The sequence below is a fragment of the Acanthopagrus latus genome, chromosome 1, assembly GCF_904848185.1.
Source record: "Acanthopagrus latus isolate v.2019 chromosome 1, fAcaLat1.1, whole genome shotgun sequence".
NCBI lineage: Eukaryota > Metazoa > Chordata > Actinopteri > Spariformes > Sparidae > Acanthopagrus > Acanthopagrus latus.
The window spans coordinates 15,088,371-15,105,861 of NC_051039.1; the positions used below are offsets into that span (position 1 = coordinate 15,088,371).

General features: G+C 42.5%; 2 protein-coding genes across 2 annotated transcripts; both read left to right on the plus strand.

The window, feature by feature from the left end:
- Window positions 1-1,705: 1,705 nt before the first annotated feature.
- rpl9 (ribosomal protein L9) lies at window positions 1,706-6,820 on the plus strand. The gene is made up of 8 exons (XM_037095502.1): window positions 1,706-1,730; window positions 2,368-2,414; window positions 2,555-2,670; window positions 3,552-3,647; window positions 3,844-3,976; window positions 4,382-4,462; window positions 5,777-5,908; window positions 6,660-6,820. Exons 2-7 carry the CDS (start codon window positions 2,369-2,371, stop codon window positions 5,881-5,883), a joined length of 579 nt encoding a protein of 192 aa, XP_036951397.1. The 5' UTR covers window positions 1,706-1,730; window position 2,368; the 3' UTR covers window positions 5,884-5,908; window positions 6,660-6,820.
- A 943-nt stretch (window positions 6,821-7,763) lies between these two features.
- Window positions 7,764-17,196, plus strand: rfc1 (replication factor C (activator 1) 1). Its single transcript, XM_037102700.1, has 23 exons — window positions 7,764-7,921; window positions 8,393-8,545; window positions 8,643-8,718; window positions 9,307-9,420; window positions 9,783-10,075; window positions 10,197-10,268; window positions 10,711-10,788; window positions 10,882-11,247; window positions 11,426-11,539; window positions 11,629-11,808; window positions 12,445-12,549; window positions 12,735-13,152; window positions 13,300-13,415; window positions 13,550-13,664; window positions 14,080-14,168; window positions 14,406-14,543; window positions 14,693-14,788; window positions 14,876-15,129; window positions 15,274-15,391; window positions 15,494-15,639; window positions 15,725-15,938; window positions 16,258-16,455; window positions 16,547-17,196. Exons 1-23 carry the CDS (start codon window positions 7,919-7,921, stop codon window positions 16,640-16,642), a joined length of 3,552 nt encoding a protein of 1,183 aa, XP_036958595.1. The 5' UTR covers window positions 7,764-7,918; the 3' UTR covers window positions 16,643-17,196.
- Window positions 17,197-17,491: the final 295 nt, after the last annotated feature.

Sequence of the window (17,491 nt, forward strand, 5' to 3'; positions counted from 1 at the left end):
TTTATTGACACTTGGGACAGATGTCAAACCTCCCTCCTGTTTGCATAATACAACCAAGACTGCACAGAGTGCAGTAACTTGTCTGTCTACATCAGTGGTGCTGAGACGAAGCAGGTGAACAGTAAGGTTCCTGAAAATCCCTGAGAATTACCATCACTAGCCCTATTCACACAGAGATTGTGCATTATCGCCACAGCTGAGGCTCACCATTTCTCCACTATTTTTTGTTCACAGTGAACCAGGCAGCTTCTGCTTAAAGCCGCTCCACTCTGTCAATTCACACTGCACGCTGGTGCTACAGATCCAAAAGACGCGTGGCGTTACACATCATGACGTTGGTATCTTACCACTCTGTGTAACATGATTACATTATCGCCATCAGTAAACAGTGAACGGTGTCTGGCTCTATCACTCACAGGGAGGGATGCTGTTTTCTGGGGGACAGTTCATTGAAGTCTCGGTCAGGACGGCTGACAGTGGTGGTGAGACAAGACAGTAACTACAACAACTCAATACTAGATGGAGACAAACACATGTTGAGTAAAAGTTTTTAGCCTGGGACTGATGCTGACGAAGAGTCAGACAGGATGACAGACACTTTTCCCACGAATATCTGCAGACTTTCTCTCCTCACATAAGTTGCCAAAGACACAACCAGTTACCACAGGACTGTTGCTTGGCCCTGTAACTTCGCTTTGTGTAACTTTGATTTGATGAGTGAAGGATCTGCTTTGTTGCCAGACTGTGAACATCATGAGATCGACACACCCCTTATCCACGCCTCCAGGTTATCCATTCACACAGACGCTGGCTCGCCTCTACTGTGGCTATGATACTACCCCTGACATGGGCCATCAGAGCCGCAGCGAAACTGCCCCGCCCCCCCCGTGGAAAATCGCCACATAATTGCCGCACTTAAAGGGCAGTGTGAATGGAGCTACTGAGCACACCCGGCACACACCTGCTTCAAAAAACACAGAAAAGGCCCTTCTTCCGACAGAAAATTAGGGAGCGAGATTCTGGTCAACTTTTACAGAGGATCCATAGAAAGCATCCCAACCGGAAACATGACAAACCGGCATGGTTTGTAAACGGCCCGAAACATCACTGGTACCCAACGACAGGGCAACAGCGACACCAGCGAAGTGAGGTGTCTGCACAAAGGATGCTAAAAGACAACCCAATCACCCCAGCCACAGTCTGGTGACCCTGCTGCCATCTATCTGCAGCCATGCAACCAGACAACAGAGTAGCTTCATTCCGAGACTCCTGAACTAAACATCAAGACTCCATGGTGTAAAAAAAGATGTTGCATGACTCAAACTCTATGTCTTTTTTTTTTTTTTTAAACCATCCATAAATTTACCGTATACCTTTCTTTATATCAAGGACTCGGATATACAAAGCTGATACGAACGTTTTTTCCCACTCGGCTGATCGAAGTTGCTATTTACGATATGACGTGAACGCGGCAGAGATGATATAGAGGATTAAAAAAAAACGTAAAAACAAATTTGCGGAAGGTGGAATTCGTTCCCGATTTTACAGCTATTGTGTAGCAGATTTCTAAATCTCTGTTCGAGGTAAGAAACGACATTACTAACTGTATAAGTTAAATGTGTACGTCGTAAAATTCCTCGATTGTCTGGTCGCGACTGACGACGTCACGTACGTGCTCTACATCTGCGTCGTGACGTCGTTTGTTCCTCCTTTCCTCTGCTACCGGCGAGGTGAGGATAGGCGAGAGAAATACTGCTCGGGTCTTATCTAATTCCATCCGAGTCAATTAAACACTAGTTGGGCTTAATTTTGCACCATTGTTTGTGGATAATATTGTCTTTCATTACACGTGCTGTATTTTGGGTTTGTTAGGAAATTCGTAAGTTGTTTGGCCACTGATTGCTATTAGTGAGGCCCGAGGTCGCGACTGTGTTCGTGCTAAAGGCCGCAATGGGTTGAGCTTATTGAATTGAATTATTCCAGTATATTGGCATAAATAATCAAGTCCATCTATATGTTGGATAATTTTATCCATAAATTGTAAAACATTGGTCACTTCACCTCACTGTGGCATGTCGGTCTCCATTTGCATTTGCACCCATGCTAGCTGTGGCAGTTTACGATAGCAGTGACCGGTTGCCCATGCTAGGCACTAAATTACATATTAATCATTACTTATTACTAAATCTACCCTTGTTAGAAACATGTTTTAAGACGAATATTAAATGTTGCGCTGAAGCTTTGCGATGATGTTCGATCAGCGCAGAATAAGTCTGTATGCCATCATAGCTAGCGATGAAAAATAAATGTCACACAATCACAGGATGCTTCAGAGCATTAATTCAAACTTTGTTTCTGTCTCTTCAGAATGAAGACCATTCTCAGCAGTCAGACTGTCGATATCCCCGACAATGGTAAGAAACTGGTGATTATTACAGATTATCCTGAACCATCTGTTCTACCTACCTACATCTGCATGTACCTACATCTGCTGAGTGTGGCTTCTTACCCCAGACGTGTTTTTGTCTCTTCTTCTTGCTGTGTGGTGGTTCAGTCGAGGTGAGGTTGAAGGGCCGGACAGTGATTGTCAAGGGGCCCCGTGGCAAACTCGTCAGGGAGTTCAACCACATCAACCTGGAACTCAGTCTTCTGGGCAAGAAACAGAAGAAGGTAAGGCGCAAGGCTTGAAATGCTGTGCAAAACAAGCTAATGTATGGATATGTGTTCCGAGTTTTTCATGTTATGCGTACATCCAAAAAAGACAAGAACTCCATCTTTGCTTACTATCGAGTCATGACAGAATTTTGTAAGTTGAAAGTTGTTACGAATTGAAGTGTTGTTGAAGTATGAAAACATTTCTCGACCGATACCTGGTTCGTGTGAGGGGTCCGTCATCCACTGTGCCAAAATCTGTAATATGAAGTTTGAACAGCCCTAAAAGTAAACAACCAGCTGGTTTAACAGTGGTGTTACAGCACTTGAAAGGCGTTCTATTGGAAGGATACATGTTTTGAATTGGGATCTGTCTTTTTTGAGCTGTTTGGAGTTTTTAAGATGGATATCCTTAAGAGTGAATTTGAAACGTTCCGACTCAGAGCTGAATGTAGGCTGCTGAGGATAAAAACAATCCTGGACTCTTTAATTTATGAGATTGTCAGCTTCTCTACTTGTTGAGGTGATGCAAAATTAAAGGCCCACACACCGCCTAGACGCAAACCTATGGCCAACTGCCTTTATCCGACCACTCCGTTGCCTCTTGTCTGACCCGTTATGCAGAAAACTTGCATTGAACATACCGCTTTGATGTGCTGCCGATTCACTAGCACACCGCCAATCAGAATGGTCATACAGCTAGCACACAACCAGAGAATCCAACGGCTCAGACAGCCAGCAGCCAACCTTCTCAGACTTCGTATGTTGAATCAGAGCAGTTGCTGTCCACGTGGTTCCAAAAGCAAATGACTTGGCAATTGGCCGATACATTAATCAGTTGCCTCAGGTTTTGTGCACTGTGATTAAAATGATGTTAACCATTCTGCTGTCCTCCTCAGCTTCGTGTGGATAAATGGTGGGGTAACAGGAAGGAGCTGGCCACAGTCCGCACCATCTGCAGCCACGTTCAGAACATGATCAAGGGAGTCACTTTGGTAAGACTCCAGTTCACCTCACTGGAAATGGCTACCTTTTAGCAGCTGTCTGATACAATAAGCTCTATGACTGCGTAGGATTTTGTTGTCATGATTTCTGTTGTGTGGCTGTAAAGCCGTACAGCAAGTTATTGTTTGGAGAACAATTCATTCTATGTGTGGCTCATTGCCTCTCTCGCCTCTTGTCTGACTGCAGGGTTTCCGCTACAAAATGCGATCTGTGTATGCCCATTTCCCCATCAACGTCGTCATTCAGGAGAATGGAACTATGGTGGAGATCAGGAACTTTCTGGGGGAGAAGTACATCCGCCGTGTCCGAATGAGGAGTGGTGAGTGTTAAGTTTGTTTGTTTGTTTTTTTTTCTTCTTTTTCAGCACCTGTCCAAACCTGAAATGGCCTTGCTGCTATTGAGAGTTGTGCGGGACAGCTCACTTTTCTTCTATTCATGTCAGTCCACTTTCAGTTTAAATCCACTTTGATTTCATCATCAATAGCAATTAAACATTCTTACATGAAGGGCTGTACATGAGAACTAGACATCCTTAATTTGGTTAGCAAATAAGAACAAGTAACATTTACCTGATGGATGCATATGCAACGCGACTGGGAGTAGGAATGCTTCAAAGTGCTTTGTGAACAGCTAAGGACCCATTGAGGACCCAGCTGCAGTGTAGGCTGCCTAGTCTATGCCTGACTTAAAAAAAAAAATAAAAATAAAAAATTCTGTCCTCCAGGTGTGAACTGTGCCGTCTCTGCTGCCCAGAAGGATGAGCTGGTGCTGGAGGGTAACGACATTGAGCTGGTGTCAAACTCGGGTACGCTGTGCACCTTTTTCTCTATAGCTATTCTACATGACTGTCCTTTTTCTCCACATTAGAGAGGAAGCATTCATAACACAGCGCCACTTTAAGTAAAAATGCTTTTTAATTCTATCAAACGAAAAGGTAAACAGACAACAGGAAAGCTGTTGGTGACGTGATTGGCAGAGGGCTGCTCCCTGTAGACATTTCTGCAGCACTTTGTTGTCCACAGTCTGTGCTGCTAGGTTTTCATCAGTCCCATGTTGTTGTAGTTAATCCTCAAACCCTGTGTTCATGTCCTCCTCCTGTATTATGGAAAGAACAGAATATTCCCCCTAACTGTCGACATGGGTTTGACACTCCTCTGCTACTATGACAGGACAGTATCACGCTTCCTGTCATATACTGTAAAGTAATACCACTCAATGTTGCATTTAGTGGTGATTTGAGTTTTGTCTCTATCAGATGTTGTGACTCACATCACAGTGATTAGAGATAAATGGCGTCAGTGGTTCCCAAACTTTATAGGCTTGTTATAGTTTAAATTTAAGCAAAATCCACTTGTAGCCTCCCTGTCAACAGCTACATGTATTCTGTGAGCACTTCTCGCACCAAGTGATGTAGTGAATTCTGGATAGACAATGGTGAAGGGTACAGGTCAGCCATAAATGAACACAAATTCACTTTTCTGTTTATCAAAAAATGTTCAACAAAATGTTTTGTCATCTCCCGCACCCCACTGACTCTTACCTATAATGTCAGGATTGATATCACGTACCTTTTATTCTCCAATGTAATGTACAACAAAACCCATTTTAGTTTTTACTGACAAATCTGTAGGTTTTGATGTCAACCCAACTCCCCTTGTTTCCATTGGTACTAAGTAGGACAGTGACATCTGTCTTTGTTTTGGCTCTGTACTTCAGCACATTGGATGAAGAATTAAATAATTAAGACTGCTTCCTTTCAGTTTAAGTGCCAGCAGAACATTTCTTTTCTAGCATCACTACAAAAGAAATGGCTTGTTTGTATCTCGCAGACTTTGACAGAGAATTTTGCAAATATTTACCATATTTTGTTTTTGCCCAATACAGTTTGGCTGCCTCAAAGATGTGGGGTTGTGTATTAAAATAAAGCCTTATTTATATGAAACTAAATCCATTTCAAATGTGAGCTAGAGCCAAAACTACAAACCTGTCACTATCTTTGTACATCTAACTGCAGTACATCTATAGCACTCTCCTCTCCTGTGTCTTTCCTTCAACCTCCTCTGTAATGATTGTGGTGATGTGACGTGTTGCTCATTTTCCCAACCTCTCTCTGTTCCAGCTGCTCTGATCCAACAGGCCACCACAGTCAAAAATAAGGATATCAGAAAGTTCTTGGACGGTATTTACGTGTCTGAGAAGGGAACAGTAGTGGAGGCTGAACAGTAAAAGTTGCACCTGCACTCGTATAGAGGTTAGACAATGCCGTCTCTGCCGTCCTCATGGCCTATTTGGTTGCATGTTCTTGCTGCTTTGCATGTTTTGCCTGTGATACAAAGGCATTTGTCTTTTTGTCATTGCTCCAGTGTTATCTGCAATTTTTGTTCTGCACAACCTTGTGCGACCAGATATATATTAACATGTGTTGGAGCTTAGCAATATGTTAATGATGATTTAATTGTCAAGGAGGAGAAATTGTTTATAAAAAGCCAGTTATAATTTTCTGAAGTCTAAACTGCTCTTTTGAGCTTACTCATGATTCATAACTGAGAATTTGTTTGCATAAAAAGGAAAAGCATCTAAACTAAATGTATGAAGCTAGAACCAGTTTCACTTTAATCAGGGTTAAATGTAAAGATATTAAGTTTATCATGAACAAAATGAAAAGTTCCATTAATGATTTAGTGTAATCTAGTTTCTGTTGCAGTTTTTCGATGCTTTAAGATGACTTTGAAAGTCATCTTGTGAAGATGGTTATGAATCTTGTGTGTAATGATCGTGACATAGATGTGACATTCAAAAATTAGTGGAAATGAACTGACAGAATTTTACCTTTACATCAAGTATCAACTTGATGTAAAGGTAAAACTTGTGTTTAATAGCATCAATGTCAAGTTATCAAGCCACAATAATTAAGCTTGTGCTAATGTTTTCCTGTTGCGTGTGATCAGCTCTCAGCCTTCTCACTGTCCTTTTTTTTTTTTCTCTTTTTTCTTTTTTTTTAGCGGCTTTGATCCAACAGGCCACCACAGTCAGAAAGAAGGACATCAGGAAGTTCCTTGATGGCATCTACATCAGCGAGAGGACCACTGTGGTGGAGCAAGATGTTGAATAAATGTTCACCATGTCTTGTTTTGACCAATAAATTCACCATCTTTTCATTTAATCTGTCCTCTGATTCCTTATTTGATTCACGTGGCTGTAGGTCTGAATGAAATAAATTGAGACAACTTTTTGTCCATCTTGCCTGTTCTGCCTTTTGTTCATAACAGCCAAGCACATAGTTAAAGGCCAGGCATCTTAACAGATGGTTGTTGCTTGATAATCTTGAACCTGCACACATTACTAGACATTTTGCAAAGATGTGCATCATGCACTCCATGATATTGACATCATTGAAGAGACCTGTGAGTGTACAGATGGGATCAAAAATGGGGGAGATCTAACATTGTAAACATGGATACAATCAGGAAATCAATCAAAGGAGAGAGATTCCACAGTGAGATGTAGTAGGAAGACTCAAGTCTGGGGCTGTTTTGCCTCCTCAGGACTTGGACACCACAGAAATTGACTTGACCAAGGTGAAGTACCACTCCATTCTTCAGAGACATGCTTCACCCTCCGGTTTGAACTTTGTGGAGAAGGATAATCTTAACACACCAGAACTTTGAAAGAAACAGTTTGAAGATGAAAGAAGACCAAAGAGTCCTCCAGCATCACCTGACTTCAACCCATTGAACATTTATGATGCTATTAAGTGCCACTAAGTAACTTTGGAGAAGAAAGTTAAGCTCAGAATTTTCACAGAATTAACAATATTAATGGGGTAATCAGTCAAAGTCGTAAATATTTATATTTCCCACAGCTGAATAAACAAGCTGATGTCAGAGGAAAATAATATGAGGTGGCAGGGTCCGCCAAATATGAACAAAGTCAGGCACTTTGTGACATCACAAGATGCTTTTGTAACGCTGTCAAATCATGCTGGGATAACACGAGTCACATCTCTTTCTATCTCTACATGAAACGCTCATGTACTCATGGTCTGGTTGATGTCTTTGTTGCTCTTCTTTCTTTCTTGTTTTTTGTATTAATATAAGCAGGTGCACGCAGAGCGGAGTGACGTACAGACGCACGCCGATTTCCCGGGCGTGCGTCATCTCCTGGCGACAGCAGCAATCCTGCTTCGCGCCAAGGAGTTGAACGTTTTCATCACTTCTCTGACATCTTAACTGACTATAAACAGCGAGAAAAGCTCTGCATAATGGTATGTTACGAATTCCAAGCCACATATTCGCTCCGACGACGAGTTGTGTATGTAAACAAAGGGGTTAAATAAAGCGAAAATAATCCTGTTATCGTGTTAAAGCTGCGCGCTGGTGCCCGTCAAGTGGGCAGTGTTAGCTACAGCTAAAGAGGACAAAGTTGTCAAAATACTGTTCAGCGAGAAGCGAAAGATGATCAAATTTTGCTCTGTTATCGTGTAATGGTTGACATTTGAGTGCTGCTTTGTTAATGAAGTTTAGCTAAAATGATGCACATTTTCATTGTTAGAAAGTGAAATGTCCAGACAAGTCCAATAATTTGCAGTAACTTTATAGGTATACTAGTGCAGGATTGTACGTATCATACACAATTGACATGCTTGCTGCGATTTTCTAATTAGATTAACATGTCATATATGGTGTGTGTGTGTGTGTGTGTGTGTGTGTGTGTGTGTGTGTGTGTGTGTGTGCAGGACATCAGGCGGTTCTTTCAGCCGACTGTAGCCAAGCCTGCTGTGCAGAAACCAGCCTCAAATGGAAACATCAAAACAGAGGAGAAGACGACGAGAAAGAAGAACCCCCTCTCTTCAGACGAGGAAGTGAAAAAGAAGAAAGAGACCGCCAAGGCATGAGATAGGCTCATCTTCTGCCCTCTTTCGTGTAGTATTTCCTCTGTTTCATCAACTTATTCATCAGATTTTATCGTGGTTTTATGTGCTGCAGGTAAAAAGCTCCAAGTCAGAGGAGAAACGCAAGGATGGTGAGAAAAAACGAAAGAAGCACGCAGTCATAGAATCAGGTTTGTGTCATTTCATGCTACTATGTGATTCCCCCTCACCACGACTCTTAGTTTGTGATTTGCCTCAGTTTGTTTCTCAGAGCTAACAAATCCTCTTCTGTCCATCTGGCTGCTGCAAGATTCTTTTATATATCTATTTTTCAGTCCAAATTAAAACAGGAAATGACACACCTCTTTTCTCCTTTACACAGGTAATTTGTAAGTATTGTAAAATTCAGACAATAGTAAAAGTTTAAAGCGTGATTAATAAAGTGCAAAATGAGCAAGGAGATATATCCTTTCCAGCTTTCTTTAGAATAGGAAATAGAGTTCAAACTTGGAGATAAGTTGGACATCTTTTTTTAATGATTTGATTTAAAAACATTTTTATTCAGATAGTTATATGAGTTTTGAGGAACTCTGTGTCTTTTATGATAGCTGTAAGTATTAAGTAACCTTATGTTTTTATAAAAGGAGAAGAATGAGATGCTTAGCTCCGTTAGAAGCACAAACTGAACTTTTTGATACAAATGACAGCTGGATTTGCTGGTTCTCATCCTGCTTGCCTTTTTTTTTTTCTTGGCACATTTTCTATTTCTGTCCCTCCAGACTCAGAGGATGAGGATGTGAAGAAGTCAAAGAAATCCCCCAAAGCGAAACAGAAGATGAACAAGACAGAGCCCCCTCCCAAAAAAGATCCTGTGCAGTATGTCTCTGAAACAGGTAATGGGACTTTGGTTTATCGTCGTATCACAGATCCATGTTGTGATTGTCCCATTAATCATAATGACTGCAAAAGGAAACATTTATTTTAAATATATCTATGCTCAGGATTTCTCTAATTAGATATTTGCCATGTTTAGTCAATCAGTTCACTTGTACAGCTCATATAAAAAACAAATGTTTTTTTGATATTAAGGATACATTTCAGAAATCTAAATATAAGTGGAACAGGCAAACATGTGGTCATGTTTAAAATATCAGAGACTCAAACTGATTTGTAAAAAGATCGAACATGAGGCATGATGTTCATGTTTAATTGATGGAAAATTTGTGTTGAGAGGATATTTATCATGTGTTTGTAGATTCAGACAGTGACAACTTTCAGACCTTGAAGAAAGCGTCCAAACCCAAGCAGAACGGCACAGCAAAACAGACAAAGTCAGATGCAGCAAGCGGAGGGGCCAAAGAAAGTCTGAAGTCTCCTGTCAGACCAACATCCACCCAGGGGAAAACTGCAGTCAAGTCTCCTGTCACCCCTAAGACGGCCCCGCCTCCTCAGCCCAAACAAACCCCGACCTCAGTGCTCGACTATTTTGGCAGCACAGCCATTCAGCGCTCGGATAAGAAGCTCGTAGCCAGCACCAAACGAAAGGCTGTAAGTACAGAGGGATTTCTTCCCGTTTTCACTCTTCTTGTGAGCTGTTTTTCATCCTTTTTTAAGCAAGTATCAAAAAGGGTTCTTAGAACAAACTGACTTAAACTCATCTTCTCCTCAGCCGACTCAGGACACAGATGATCTGAGTGACGAGCAAATTGCCAGAGCGCTGCAGATGGATGAGGAGATGGAGGTAGGCTGTTTGTTCTTTGTAATAGTGATTATCTTCTCTATATCTGTTGTACGCTGTTAGATAAAACATGCAGTTTCGTACACAGTGTTGGGCCTTTTGAGATTGTAATGGCCATTTTTTATTTCTAGGCAAATCAACGTTTCTATGAAAAAAAAAAAATCTATAAATAAACTAACTTTAAAAGTTTGCCTCTAAAGCTTTGAAATGGTTTTGAATTTCATGAATCTTGATGATTCTCAATCTCAATGATTTACTGAAATTCTGAGTGGTTAATTAATTTTTCCTTGAAACTTGAATGTAAAAATCCAAGGAGCAATACAGAAAATGTGACAAAATGTGTCTCTTTTATAAAAAATGTTTTCATGCTGGTGCTATTTGTAGTTAATAGTTGAGCTTGCCCTCTGCTTTTCTCATGTTTCTTCTTCACTCTGACTTGCCTTAGCTGGAGAAGCAGGTCCATGAGGATGAGGAGTTTGCCAGAACACTGGCCATGCTGGATGAAGAGCCTCAAGCGAAAAAGGTTATTATAAAACAAAATGACAACAAAAAGACACATTCACTTTCAATGTTAGTGAATGTCAAAAGTAATTGTTTATGTGCGGTCCCTATCCAGGCTCGTAAAGGCTCAGATGAAAAACCAGCCCCTGCCGAACTTCCCAAAAAGAGCAGTACAGACTCCGCTGCTACCAGCAAGAGCAGCCTGTCAAAGACCAATCAAAGGGGCGGCGCGCTGGAGGATGTGATTAGTCCGTCTCCTAAGAAGAACCAAGCTCCCGTCAAAACCAGCTCCAAACTGGCCATGATGAAGAAAAGAGATGAAGAGAGAAATGAAGGGCAGAAGAGCAAAACACCACTTTCACCTGCTAAAATTAAAATCTCTCCCAAAAAGGAGCCTGTCACTTCGATCTCAGACATGAAGTTCACACCTAAAACAGGAACCACGCCCACGGCAGTTAAAATTTCTCCCAAGAAACCAGAGGTGAGCAGGTTGGATGCCTCATCTGTCTGCTATAATGTAGATTGGCAATGTCATGTTCAGCTGTATCAATAAAGGTATAGGCCCCAGAAGGAACAGAGAAATAGAAACACAAAGTAGAATCAAGTGAAAAACAAATTTAAGAACACAGCGAATGTTCTCCTCCCTGTCTCTAAATCAGAGCACAAGTACGAGTCCTGATGACGCAGAGAAGAAGAAGTTTAACACTTCTGCTTACAGGAACTACCTCAACAGAGACGGGCCAAGAGCTCTGGGCTCCAAGGAAATTCCACAGGTAACACAGAAAAAACCCCTTTATTTAGCTGACGTCCATCTTATCTTGTTTAATCACTAAGTGTATGGTGTGTCTGTGTGTCTGTCCAGGGTCAAGAGAACTGTCTGGAGGGCTGTGTGTTTGTGGTGACAGGGGTCCTGGAGTCCATGGAGAGGGACGATGTCAAATCCCTCATTGAGCGTTATGGAGGCAAGGTGACTGTTAGTATCAGCAAGAAGACGACCTACCTGGTGCAGGGCAGAGACAGCGGAGTCTCGAAGCTCGAGAAGGTGACTGACCTGCTATCAGCCAGCAACATCTGGTCTTTCAGTTTTCACTCTTATCGAAATAAACACCCCAGTGGACATGGTCATTTTCGTCCCTTTTCTGACATGATTTTATGGCGTGGGTGACTTGATGTTGATGCGTAAATACTCTCCCGTCTGTCTCTGTTAAAGCAGCACTCGAGATTGAAAGAGAGATATTCTCACTCTTACGTGACTTTGTGATGTTGAAATTCATTCTTCCTTTTAAAAGAAAAAGAGACAGGAATAGCTCATAAAATATCTTAATGTAGTGCGTTTGTAAAGTAGTAAACTGAGTCAAATTATAGTACACACATTGATATATGAAACTTCTCTGTAGGTCTAATAACTGCATTCGTCGGACGATGTGTTTTGGAACAATAATGTAAATAAGCAACTTATACTGTATAATGGTATACCCGCATCCAGGTCAACAAAAGTGATCAGATATGATATATGATGAGATATGTAGGATAAGCTTTTAATGTAATGGTGATGACAGGACAATGTATGTACAGGCTCCAAAGAATAATTAAAGAAGTATCAAGCAGCTACACTATATCCTGTAGCCATCCATCAGATACAGTGAGTGTTTTTGTTTGTACAATGGGCTGTGAGCAGGCGGAGAGTTTCGGCACCACGATCCTGGATGAGGATGGTCTGTTGGAGCTGATCAGAACCAAACCGGGAAAAAAGTCCAAATACGAGATTGCTGCAGAGGCTGAGGTCAGCGCTCATATTTTTATTTTTAATCACGCTGTTAAAGAGTCATTTCATCACACTGGTATAATTTTAACCCAGTCTCCATTTTTATTTTTAAGGTCCAACAGGACTCACGAACACTATCCATTTTTTGCAGTCAAATTGATTTTCTAATTGATTTTTATATTTTTTATGTTTAATATGTTCAGAGCAAAGCCTCAAAGACCAGGACACCTCCTAGCAAGACCTCAAAGAGCACCCCCAGAGCCCAGAAGATATCTCCCTCTAAGGGTAATTCCAGGTCTCCTCACACCCCGAGCCCTTCAAAGACCGGCCTGGTTCAAGGCCACGCTGCCAGGACCAAAAATGGTGGCACTCCACCTGGGAGAGGCTCAGGTCACACAGCCCGGAGGGGGCTGGGCCTCTCCTCCTCCTCTTCATCGTCAGCCCCTACAGCTTCATCACCAACACCATCTGGAGAGAGTCTGCTGTGGGTGGACAAGTACCGCCCGCTCTCTTTGAAGACTGTGATTGGCCAGCAGGGAGACCAGAGTTGTGCCAATAAGCTGCTCCGCTGGCTGCAGAACTGGTACAAACATCACAGCGGGGGTGCCTCCAAGCCCGCAGGTATCTGATGGTTTAGCTCTGTTCGTGTTGTGAGGTTATGTGTGTGCACAGTACTTAGGAAATAGAAACTAAATACCGGAGATACTTTTGTTTCAGTTAATTTATTGTTTAAAGATATTTCACTTTGTTCTTTTTCTTGATGTGCAGCTGCAAGGTTCGGTAAGTTTGGAGGAGGTAAAGATGATGGTTCAGGATTCAAAGCTGCTCTGCTCTCCGGACCGCCGGGAGTGGGGAAGACCACCACAGCTGCCCTGGTCTGTGAGGTCAGTCTGAAAACACACACACAGGTTTTGTTTTTTCTGTCTCTTTACGCCGGTCTGGATTGCTACATCCATGACTCCGTTGGAAAAATGGATCTCTGTCTGCTTTTGACTGTGTCTTGTGTGTTGGCCTGCAGGAGTTGGGCTTCAGCTATGTGGAGATGAACGCCAGCTGCACTCGCAGCAAAAACAGCCTGAAGGAAGTCATCGCTGAGTCACTTAACAACACCAGCATCGAGAACTTCTACAAAGGTGATTTCACTTTTGTTTCTCTGTCTGCTATACATTTTAATCTACATCAACCTTCGATGATTGGCTTGTTTCTTGAGAAGCACAGAAAGAGACCAACCTGGTAAATTTTCATCAGCTGACTGTATCACAGATTTTTCAGGATCGGTGTTGTCCGATATGTGCTAATATGGTGAAAGAGCGCTTTACTGTTTCAGTGCACTGATGCCTTTTTGGTGTGTAATATGATTAATTGTTTGATATGTACACTTGAGGAATCATTGAGAAAAGGCTGTATAGAGTTTTAACTGTCGAGCAGCTATAAAATTTAACCTCTAAAGACGTGAAATTCTTTTCTCTTAAAGAATTAATGAAGCATACTGTTCCTCGTGAAGTGAATACTGTGTGTAATATGTGTGTGTTGGTGTGTGTTTCGTAGGCACGTCTCAAACAGTGTCCAGTAAACACGTCCTGATCATGGATGAGATCGATGGCATGGCTGGCAACGAGGACCGTGGAGGGATTCAGGTAAGAAACATATGATAGTGTGGACAGAAGTTAAATTGGTGGTTGATCATACCTCTTAACTTTTACCAAAGCAAAAGAGGAAAGTTAAATAGTCCCAAAAATAGTGAGCAGCATTGATGAGTTTGATGCATATATTTGGACTGTTGTACTTTAAGTGTACTTTAATGAAATATGCAGATTTACCATGAGGACATCATGTTTTCTTGACACTGACCTCTGACCTTTGTCTTCTTGTAGGAGATGATCAGCCTGATCCGAAACACAAAGATTCCCATCATCTGCATGTGTAACGATCGTAACCACATGAAGATCAGATCACTGGCCAACTACTGCTTCGATCTGCGCTTCCAGAGGCCGCGGGTGGAACAAATCAAGGTGCTCACTCACACAGACACACAGATGGTGGACCAATTATAGAGCAGTATGCGGTACATAACAATTCAGAATAACAGCAGCAGCAAACTACTAAATTTAAGTAAACAAATACTCATTCTTCCCTCACTTTTATCCCTTTTCCTGTTCAGGGAGCCATGATGTCCATCGCTTACAAGGAGGGAATCAAGATCCCGCCCCCAGCTCTTAACGAAATCATCCTAGCCTCCAATCAGGACGTCCGACAGGTGAAAAGACAAAATATCTTAAAAGTCGATTCACACTGCTGTCATGTCTTCCGCCTCCTCACACCACGCTTGCTGTTTTGTCTCCAGGTGATCCACAACCTGAGCATGTGGTCGTCCAAAGATAAGCTGATGACATACGACCAGTGCAAGTCTGATGCAGCCAAAGCTCGCAAAGACATGAAGATGGGGCCATTTGACGTTTGTAGGAAGGTGTTCGCCGCAGGGGAGGAGACGGCCAACATGAGCCTCATCGACAAGTCGGACCTGTTCTTCCACGACTACTCGCTAGCACCGCTCTTTGTCCAAGAGAACTATCCACATGTACGGCCAAGGGCTGCCGGGTGAGAGAAGCTTGCTGTTTCCACCTGTTTCCAATCTTTATGCTGAACTAAACTAAGCTAATCACCGCCTTTATTAACAGTCAGACAAGAAAATAGAAGAGCCCTTTTCCAACAATGTCGAACTGAACGTCTCTCTCCTCACAGTAATGATCTGAAGTCTCACCTGGTGTTGCTCAGCAAGACGGCTGACTCCATATCTGACGGAGACCTGGTGGACAGACAGATCCGCTCCAGGCAGAACTGGTCGCTGTTGCCCACCCAGGTATACAATATCTTAATTATTGTGAACACTCTCGTGCTGTATCACAAGCCTATTTACAAGCTCCTGTGCTCATTGTATTGGTCTGTATGTGTGCGCCTGCAGGCGATCTATGCCAGCGTGCTGCCAGGTGAGCTCATGAGAGGCTACATGAGTCACTTCCCCACCTTCCCCAGCTGGCTCGGAAAAAACTCCTCCACCACTAAACACTCTCGCATCGTCCAGGAGTTGGCCTCACACATGGGTTTAAAGTGAGTAGACCTTGATCACTGTCTTTTAACTGTTTACACAAACAAAACATCACACTTGAGTGTTTTAATTGTCTGGTTCCTGCAGGACGATGAGCAGCAGACAGGCGGTGAACCTCGACTACCTGCACTACCTGCGGCAGGCGCTGTTGAACCCACTTCAGAGGCACGGAGCGGAGGGCGCCACCCAAGCTGTGAAGCTGCTAGACGACTATCAGCTCATCAAGGAAGACGTGGACAGCATCATGGAGATCAGCGTCTGGGGCGGACAGCCAGACCCCTACTCCAAACTGGACTCCAAGGTCAGCAGAAGGCGATTGGGGGTGTATTTTGGATTTTTGAGATGGTCTTTTAATGTCATGTATCTGGTTGGTACGGGCTACTTTGATTGGCTGAAGAAACTTGCAGCAACTTTATCTGCTCCTACATGCAGAATTTGAGTAATTCCCAGTATGGCAACTCGCAGTGTATCAAAAATACATTGTGCTCTCCGGCGCCTATTTCTCCTGGTGTGGTGTAGCTTGACGCACATGTCTGACCACCAGCATGCAGCAGATCCTGCTGCTTTACAAAACACAGATTTAGGCCTTTTTGACACCTCTTCTGTCCGTCTCCTCCCAGGTGAAGGCAGCATTCACACGGACCTACAACAAAGATGTGCACCTGACGCCGTACTCCCTTCAAGTAGTGAACAAGGGCCGTCGTGGTGGTGGTGGTGGCGGCGGGGGGGAGTCGGAGTTGGGAGGAGAGGAGGTGGACAACGAAGCGCAACAGTCTGAGGAAGAGGGAGACAGCCTGAAAACTGACGCAATGATCAAAGTAAGAGCCCTCAAATGTGCAAACCATTGCATACTTTATTCTCTTATCTTTCTGTATTTTTAAATGTTGTCTGTCGTGTTTTTCTGTGCAGCAAAAGAAGGCCAAAGCCACGAAGGAGACAAAGAAAGAGAAGAAGGAAGATTCTGGGAAGGGCAAAGGAAAGGGCAAAGGCAAGGGAAAGAAATGACCGATGACCACAGGAGGAGAACAAACTGCCGCCTTTTGCCTCCACAGACTCTAATGTCTTTCTCTGCACTTGCAACGATCCTTTAATGAGCATCAGGAGGCCGTTAAACCGGTCTTCACCTCTGCAGGTAATTCATCTGTCTCGCATCCAAACAGGTTAACGCCTACCACACTAGGAAATGCCATTCCTCTTTTTAAACTTCCTGTCATGTTTCTGTCAGAACCCCGTACCGAACAAATGATGCATATTATCTGCTCTTTCCATCATCATGTCTGTACACCTCTGTATTAACATGTGTCTCAACAGGAGTGTAGTGCATCTCCTCTGCAGTCTGTTTGTGATTCAAGTGTTGAGGCTGTAAATAATGTGACGTAAAATACTGTTACTTTTGCTACGACCACGGTAGAGAAATGCTTTAGCACCACAGTTAGCGCTGACGTCCCTGTAAATTGCAATTTTGTAAAAATGTCATGAGGATTAATAGAGAACTATGTTGCTCATGAGTGTCTGTCTTTTTTTTTTTATTACATAAATAAAGAGATGTGCTATCCATGTTCCAGAAAGCTGATCGGTTTAACACCGGCAGAAAATGGTTTCAGAGTTATTTAAAAAAAAGAAAAAGAAAATGGATTTACAAAAAGGGATATTTAGATTGCACTTCTGAATATAGATCCTGTAGATAATCTGTCTACTTATCAATCAAGTCAGATCAAATCCAGTCACACAAGTCAGTCATTCAGTGTGAGGATGTCTATTATTGCTGATACCAGACAAACATCACTAAAGAGATTGAAAAATAAAATGAGAACTGCAACTAATAAGTATTATTTTGTAGAATAATCATTTGAT

What these genes read in the sequence shown, in the direction of transcription:
- rfc1 (XM_037102700.1), top strand. An exon ending in CATCGAGAACTTCTACAAAG is followed by an intron (nt 13,665 to 14,079) that starts GTGATTTCACTT and finishes TGTGTTTCGTAG; the next exon opens with GCACGTCTCAAACAGTGTCC. An exon ending in AGGACCGTGGAGGGATTCAG is followed by an intron (nt 14,169 to 14,405) that starts GTAAGAAACATA and finishes GTCTTCTTGTAG; the next exon opens with GAGATGATCAGCCTGATCCG.
- rpl9 (XM_037095502.1), top strand. Translation starts at nt 2,369, where the DNA reads ATGAAGACCATTCTCAGCAGTCAGACTGTCGATATCCCCGACAATG. An exon ending in TGGGCAAGAAACAGAAGAAG is followed by an intron (nt 2,671 to 3,551) that starts GTAAGGCGCAAG and finishes TGTCCTCCTCAG; the next exon opens with CTTCGTGTGGATAAATGGTG. An exon ending in CCGTGTCCGAATGAGGAGTG is followed by an intron (nt 3,977 to 4,381) that starts GTGAGTGTTAAG and finishes TCTGTCCTCCAG; the next exon opens with GTGTGAACTGTGCCGTCTCT.